The sequence below is a fragment of the Dermochelys coriacea genome, chromosome 8, assembly GCF_009764565.3.
Source record: "Dermochelys coriacea isolate rDerCor1 chromosome 8, rDerCor1.pri.v4, whole genome shotgun sequence".
Taxonomy (NCBI): domain Eukaryota; kingdom Metazoa; phylum Chordata; order Testudines; family Dermochelyidae; genus Dermochelys; species Dermochelys coriacea.
In genome coordinates, this window is record NC_050075.1 from 22,994,299 (window position 1) to 23,002,945 (window position 8,647).

The following is an 8,647-nucleotide window of genomic DNA, read 5'->3' on the forward strand; positions in this document are numbered from 1 at the left end:
TTCATTACACATTATGTGACATTAGACTGTACTTGAAGGGCCTTTGTTGATCGCCAGTCTCCATTAGATTCCTATGGGATGTTAAACAATCATTGTTCATCTGTTATTCAGCATGTTCACCCATGCACCGCAAACACACTCTCATCCATTCACTGACATGATCTGAAAAATCCTAAAACACCACAAACTGTTGTATCAATGTTTTTTTGTAGGATACATCGTTCACTGACACAAGAGAATTGCTGCTTTGTGCTTCATCCGTATACCAATGCTGACCCAAATCCTATTTTTATTTGAAAATAAATGTCATACCAACAAATTGCTTTGGTAACCATGACTTTCTCATTCTGAAATTATTTTGAATAAATCCATCAGAACATAACTCAATCCAGTGTAAACGCCCACTGCAAGGAAATGATGCTGGAACTCAATAAAGATGTAAATACGCTGAGAAATTGCCGTCCTCACTGTAGAGTTGCTCCTTTTGAAATGTACCTCCATGAATATATTCAGGTGGGATTGAAGTGATGATTACTGATTGTACAATAAATCTTGTTAACAAGCTCCATGGTGCAAAGATCAAGAATGTAACTTATGCTCATCCTCCTTTTCTGGAAATCATATTGATAAGGAAGCATTCCTGAAAGTTGGGAACTGCTCCTCAAAAATCTTCTGATTTCCATTAGCAGTATCAAGCCATGAGGGTGATTTCATAATCAAACTGAAGAATCTGGAGTTCTGCATGCAGATATATATATATATATCTGTACGTGAGCTCAACTCATGGAATTTATTAAGAGAAATCCAGTAAGCAGAGACTCAACCAGAGGGACAGCAACTGTTTCCACCATGAAGATAGCTGGTGTCATTGTGCTCCTTACTCTGGCAGTTTTCTGCTGCTCAGGTGAGTAACTTTTACTAACCCCTGTAGTGAGAGGGGTGGCCCAATTCTCTGCCACCTGCCAGCTTGATTAATTAATCATGTTCTGGTCTCAAATAGCAAGGAGAAGGAGTGGTAGGCATGCACTTCATTCTGGAGTTCTTCATTCAGATATATTAGTTCTTCAAACTAAGGCTTCTCCTTCACCTTGTTGAGAAGGCTGCTGGTGTTTGACAGTATGTCCAAGTTTTGGAACCTCAGCAGGACATGGGGTCCTGGGCACCACAGTGAGCTCTTGCATTTATGAGTCTTTTAGCATAGACTATATCCATCTTCTCCTTATGTCCTTTTTAAAATATATGGACCAGAGCCAAGCCTCACTAAAGTCAATGGAAAGCCTCTCATTGACCTCAGTGGGTGTTAGATGCCCATAAAGCAGACAATAACATAGATTTAGTGTGACTGTTACTATCCTGCAGATTCCCCTTATTAGTAGCTTGTGATGATCCCATGCTCCTGAAAAAGGAGCATCATTGGGATTCCTGCTCCACTTGCTGTGATGTCACAGACTATACCAGTGACAGCATCCATTTTAAATATTCAGATTCAATAAATGATCCAAGTAGCCAAGATCTACACAACATTTAGCAACTGTTATTGTTTTCTGAGCATTTTGCTAGGAATGCAATATTTTATGGTGCACCAAACACAGAAAAATGGGCTCTGTTAAATGCCACCATTATTTATTAACAAGACATACAGTTCTATGCATGGCCCATTAGTGCAGGGAACTTGCTTTTCCTGGTGTTTGCTGCATTAGAAGCTGCATTCAGTTTTGCTCCAGAGAGATGCATGTTTTGCATTTAATTTCTTTCCAATTTTTTCCTTCATTTTTATCTGGTATGTCTGTGATTTTATTTCAGATGTTGCCAGTCACGATGGCAAAGTGAGTCCAGCTCTTATTGTTATTGAACCCTCATATTCCCTTGTCTCAAGAGACACTTGTAAGCAATATGTGATCATGATCTCTGTGTTGGAATCATCTCGCCCGCCTCCAAAATAGCTAAGGAACTTGCAGGGATCATCAAAAAGGGACTACCTTGGTGCCAATAAACAGAGAGAGTAAATTCTTGGGATTCAGTTACACTGGGTGTACATGGTCAGACCATTGGTTTTCCATGAATAATTCGATGTGATATACTACCTGGTTGGATTGTTTGAGAATCAAAGAGCTACCGGGAAGGGAAATGATGGGGAAAATATCAAGGAGAGAGTTTGAAATTTCAAACCATTGTTTGTCTATATACCTTATTAGGATGAATCTTTTCCCACTACAGATGATTCTGGATACTGGGGAATGACTTCTTCTGTTCACTGAGTCAAATAACCAATTATTGCCAGTATGGTACAGCCAGTTCATGTTACAAATCAGACAGAAAGCTATAAGAGCCTCTCTCTCCTACATCTCCATCAGCAGCAGATGTTGTGAATTATACCTGATAGGTCACGCACAGTTCGAGTCTAGGCTGAGGCACACAAACAAAGTCCACAACTGCAGAATTCCCAAAAATGTTAAGTTTATTACGCTCGAACATGGTGCCTCCCTGCTAGTCAGAAGGGGACCCTGAATACAGGTTATACAAAGATTATATACCTTTTAGCAAAGCATGTTGCCCTTGTGCATCGGAAACCTTGGCCAATAGACAAACCCTTTCCTTATCTACCACCTATCCCTGCTAGGTACATTCCCCGTGCTAAACTATTACTTCAACTACACAACATGGTCCTAAAGCAAGCATCAGTAACCTTTCTTATCAGGATGGGAGGCCCACATCACAAGGCCAGGAGGCAGGGAGTTAGTAACAGACAAAGAACAGAAACCGGGAGTCGAGACAGGCTGGAAACAAGGGGGAGGGTTTTCACAGGAATGCAGGATCTAAAGAACACTCTTCCTGGTGCATGATGTGCTTGCTTTTAGACAATGGTGGGCCCAAACCAAAATGGAGTCACATATACTAACTTTTCCTTAACACAGATAAATCAGAACAGCCAGAATAATGACTTTTCCCTTCCAGGGTCTATGTAGGGAAAGAAAGGGTAACATCATTAACCCTAATATGTGGAGGTGGGGCATATTGGGGACCATTTATATCCCCCTGGCCTACAGCGTAGGGGTTTTGAATGAAAAGGACCTTAACACACAGACAGGGGAAGTGATTTGCAGGCATATAGATGGCCAGTGGTAGAACTGGGATGCAAACTTGTCTCCTAGCTCCACTTAGGAAGCAATGGGCAAGATTATTTCTTGTATTCCTCACTTCGGTACACTGTCAATAAGCATCAGAAATTCAGGATGTCCCTCTGATTCAGAAGTGCTCTCCCCCTCCTCAGCAACTTCCCTGATAGCCCAATCTCACTCTTCTCACTGTGTCACCCCCTACATACTCCCAGAGGCTTATGTGCAGTTTCTTCGCTCCCTTGAGGGGCTACTGCATCCCCATTGTCCATTTGACACAATTCCCCCAAAAGACCCTCAGTGTCCCTCTTTGCATTCCCAATTACCCATTAAACTCCTGATCCCCCAAACCCACAAAACCCTGCAATCATATAATGTTTCCTACAACTCCCTTACCAACAGGATCCCAGCATCCAGAAATTTTGCTATAGATCTTTCCAGACTAACTCCCAGCTACATTATGGGGCTAAGAGGAGCCCGCCACTAATTGGAAGCACTACAAGCCTTACTAAAGGATTGGGTCAGTCTCGATAAAGGATTAGATTGAGATCTGGCCTGGTTTGTATTCTGGTTGAACTAACTCTCCATCCCCAGTTACAGGAGCGGTCTGCAGCTGGTGCACTAGAAGAAAAGGATGAATTGGGCTTCTCCTGCCTTTATGCTCTTTCAGATTTTTAACCTTTGTAACTGAAAAATCCCTTCAATTTTGCCACCTCAGTTGCTGGTCCAACAGAGAGCTGCCAGTTTGAGAGATGTGGGAAGAGACTCGGTATTTAACCCTTTGAAACCCAGTTAAATGCATCTTTGGGAACCTGAACTTCTTCACAAAAATAACACTACCTTACTCCTCCAAATACACCCTCAGCATGGACTGGGTTCATGAGTCATTCCTCTGTTCACAGGCCTAGTTCTGCTGGTGGTGATTGGGGAAATGGGCCTCACTTCTGATGTTGGATTTAACCCCCTCTCCCGTGACATTACTATGATTTATTGAGCACTGTCAATGTACTTGGCATTGTACAATCAAGCTAAAGACAAGAGCCCATGTCTCAAAGAACTAGCAAACCAAGTTAGACTGATAATATGGCCACAGGACCTGGTAAGATTAGTGTTAGAGGCGGAAAGAGGAGAACTGGCAAGTCAGTATAGAACCATAGGAAGAAAAGACAGTAAAGGGAATTAAAATGTTAGATTGTTATATTTGCAGAGAAAATGTGATTATGACCCAAAGAATGATCCTATCCTGTGCCCCACAGTCCAGGAACCTGTCTGCGCCACTGATGGCAGAACTTATAGAAACTACTGTTACTTTGGCAGAGCCATGAGGTGACTTCTGAAATAAACCACTTGTGCAGAGCAATAAAAATAACTCTCAGAGCTAATCTATTTGCCTTTTCCAGAAGGGTTTTCCTCTCAATTTACTCATCTGCTTCCAGGTTTTTTGGTTTATTCTGCAATTGCTTTTACATGGAAAAGCTGTCCTGTAACAAAGCCAAATTGATTCAAATTCATTGCAAGGTGGCTGTAAGTCTGATTCTTGTGGTCTCTTCCAAAAGCTTCATGTTACAAACGATGAGGGGGATGGGATAATCAGAAGAGGAGTTCAAAGGGATTAGATGCTATTTAAATGAGTGAGGATCTTGCTGAATTCAGAGTAGCAGCCGTGTTAGTCTGTATTCGCAAAAAGAAAAGGAGTACTTGTGGCACCTTAGAGACTAACAAATTTATTAGAGCATAAGCTTTCGTGAGCTATGAAGTGAGCTGTAGCTCACGAAAGCTTATGCTCTAATAAATTTGTTGATCTTGCTGAATGTAAGGAAACAAAGTCCAGTAGAGGCTCATGCATTTAGCTACAGAGGCTCCAGGTTCAATCCTGCCCACCGACAACCAGGGCCTATTGGTGTTACAGTAACAAAACAGATTCTTATTTGCTTAGGAATAATAAAGGAAAACCTGCTATGATCCTGAGTTTTCCCCTTCCCTCTTCAAGTTCAATGGGTCAGAGCCCACATGCTCAGGGTTTAGCTGATTGCCATATTTGCAGTCAGGAAGGAATTTTCCCCCAGGGCAGATTGGCAGAGGCCCTGGGTGTTTTTCGCCTTCCTCTGCAGCGTGAAGCACAGGTCACTTGCTGGAGGATTCTCTGCACCTTGAAGTCTTTAAACCACAATTTGAGGACTTCAATAGCTCAGACATAAGTTAGGGGTTTGTTACAGGAGTGGGTGGGTGAGATTCCGTGGCCCGCGTTGTGCAGGAGGTCAGACTAGATTATCATAATGGTCCCTTCTGACCTTAAAGTCTATGGTTCTATGATCTTAGTTACGCCAGTGCATATAGCACTATCTGAGTAATAATTCATATTATTCATAATTTATTGAATAAATCCACACTGTCTGTTGACTTCAGTAGAGCTCCTCTCAACTTACAATGGTATAAACTGGTTAGAATCTGGCCGGCTGCGTTCTTAAAATTTACAGCTGTCAGTCATCTGACTGAAAAGCCATTTTATTAGCACCCAATTTACACTTTTTGCATCCCATGGCACAACATCTTCAGTACCCCCCCCCCGCTTCCCCATGTGGCCCTACCTGAACCCCTACCCCCCACCCCCTTCCCCATATGGCCCTGCCTGGAGCCCCCAGCAGTCCTGTGTGGCCTGCTCTGCCTCCTAACCTGGCTCCAAGAAGGATGCTGTGACTTTTCGCTTGAGGAAAAGATGCACCCGGCAGGCTCCCTCCCTCCCGAGAACTCCCGAGCAGTGCAGCCAGCAGCAGTGGGGCAGCAAAACAGCCCAAAATACCACAACTCGCAACTGCTAAATAACTCGGCAATTGACAGCTAAAAATAGCCCAGCTGGGCTAGAAAATCACATACCTAACACTGGCACGTAGGCACATGTTTACTGTGCCTAACTGGAAATCCGGCTCTGGTGGGATGCCAGATACTGTAACCAGTTGCCATCTGGCTTTAAAAGAACTAAAGTAATAGAACAAAATGGTTCATATGAAAATATTACATTGTTTACATGTTTACATTTTCTTCTTCTTAGCTTAGGATGGAAATATCTTTGCACTGGGAATGGGCAAACCTAACTGAATGAATTGAGACAGAGCTGGTTGAAAAATGTTTTTTTTCCCCAGAAAAAGTTTGTGGTGAAAACAATTTTTGTCAAGAATTTATTTTGATTTTTTTTGGATGGGGGGAGGGGATTGTTAAAAAAATTGAAGACCCTTCTATTGAAAATGTGTGTTGGCAGAAAGGTTTTGGCCAACTCTCAACGGAGGATGTCAGCACTGTTTCTTTAAAAAAGAAGAAGGAAGCCAGATGGGGGACTGGAAGAGGTTCTAAGCAGAAGCTCTACAGTGAAGTTGACAGGGCAGAGTAATTTCAGGTGTAAAAATGTTTTTCTATTCTCATAAATTCTATTCCTTATTCAGTGGTAGACGATATCAGCTCTTTCTGCGATTCTTCACCAGACAATAAGCAATGTTCCAAACCTCCACAAAAACTGAATCAAACTTTTTGAAGGTTAGAGTAATAGCTGATAGGAAATTTTCCACTGAAATTTTTTTACATGACTTTTGGAACATTTTCACAGAAAAAAAATCTATTTTCACTGAAAAATTTGGGGTTTTCAGTGAATATCGACAAGTGTATAGAGATGACTTTCTATAAAAAAGAACAAAAAGTTGTTCTCACTGGGAAATGTTTTTCCCATGAAAACTTTCAATCAGCGTAATGAGAAAGTTTGTTTTTCATTCACAATCATTTTTTGTTTTTACGATTTCTGCCCTTCCTGGTCTACTTGAAAGCAAAAATTTTGAAGAAGCCTGACAGAGACTGATTTTGTTCGGCTCCTATGGGAACTGAAGATGGCCACTTCTCATGACATTTCCAGCCCATTATTGCAGCTCCAAGGGGTTTTCATAGTTCAATACTTATTATCACTCAACAGACTAAATGTCTATACTTTGAAATCTGCATCTGCTTTCTTAAAACAGAGTCCAATATCGCAAGGAAAGCAAATGGCATCTCTTTAATAGTTCCAAAGGAAGTTTTACTTACAATTTGCATTTTAGAAAGTAACACTGGAGGCAGCCATCATGCTTAAAACTGAGCCCTTATAAGGCACCACTTCACCAAATCCTACAAAAATAGTCCCACCCAAACAGTGAAGTATTGCTAGTGCTGGCTGTAGTGCCTGGGGCTATTCAGCTATGGTAATGCTTTCTTACAGAGGATCAATATTAAGCAGTGAGGGTGCTCTAGTGTTGCTCTCTAAAAGTGCAAATTGTAAATAAAAGTTATTATTATTAGCTTAGCTACCACACTATGCTTGGAGCTGTACAATAAACACAAAGACAGTCCATGGCTTAGCCATGCTGACGTGATTATCTCCAACATGGTGTGTGTTTGCTTTGGGAAAGTGGTAGTGTTGGGGAAAGAGTGCATTTTTGAACGAATATAACTTCTTCCAGTTGGTATGCATTCACAACTCCCCTTAATGCCAGTATGCACACCTGAGGACAGAATCTGATCTATCCCATGTGAATAACTACTGTTATTTGCATAAGTTAGTGGAAATGTGAGAGGTTTTCCTTCTAAGACTATGTCACTGAAATCTTTGTGTCTAATCTTATCTCTTTGTCTGTGTGTCTCTCTTTTAGGGCAGCATGTGGAAAACTTGGCTTAAAACACCCTGTACCATGTCATGAGAAAAAGAAGGCATAAAAGTGGATTTCTTGTTTTGAGTTTCCATAAGAAAGTTCCTATGTAGAAACACATTCTTTATTAGTTCTTCTATATAGCGGTTGCAGATGGCATCACTATCTCTGTTTCTTTGTTCAGTAACGTAAATTCCATAAAGTTCTTTATTTTTCTTTAAAGGGGAGTTTGTGGCCTCCCATGAAACCCTTCCTACTCGCTACGAAGCAGCATTAGGTTGAGGCTAGATTCCCACTATAAGCTTGATTTTTACTGTCCCTTCTCAAAACAGGAATCTGATCTTGAAATATTGCATGTATAGCAAATCCTGGGGTGACATTTTCCTTATAATTTTGGTTAAAATAAAAAAGATGAATCAAAGTTATGGTATTTTGAAAACTTACCTGTCCATTTCCTTTTTGAAAATGTTCCTAACTTTCATTTGATTCATAACATCTCCAAAGTGGGCTGGCCTGGAAACTCTGCATTTGAGTTGTGTAGTTGGCCCTACTGAAGAGAAAAGCCTTTTAATATTTTCAAAAGGTTAGAGGAGATAGTGGGAGAACTAAAAAAGCTCTAAAGGGCCTCATTCTCCACACCAACTCACCAGTCTTAGACCCATGAAACTCCATGGAGTTGTTTTTACACATATAGGGCCAGATTCTCTCAGTGCCAACTTGTACCTGATGAAGGGGAAGGGAAGTGGGGAAGCGTGTCACAGGGTATGCATACCCTGTCCTCCTTTGGGTCGTGGTGGGGTTGTGATACCACCACGGTTACAGGTTTCAGAGTAGCAGCCGTGTTAGTCTGTATTCGCAAAAAGAAAA

At 41.4% G+C, this 8,647-nt stretch overlaps 1 protein-coding gene across 1 annotated transcript; it reads left to right on the plus strand.

The window, feature by feature from the left end:
• Nucleotides 1-849: 849 nt before the first annotated feature.
• LOC122461249 (serine protease inhibitor Kazal-type 6-like) lies at nucleotides 850-7,847 on the plus strand. The gene is made up of 4 exons (XM_043520180.1): nucleotides 850-904; nucleotides 1,804-1,826; nucleotides 4,324-4,442; nucleotides 7,784-7,847. Exons 1-4 carry the CDS (start codon nucleotides 850-852, stop codon nucleotides 7,845-7,847), a joined length of 261 nt encoding a protein of 86 aa, XP_043376115.1.
• The last annotated feature ends 800 nt before the right edge of the window (nucleotides 7,848-8,647 follow it).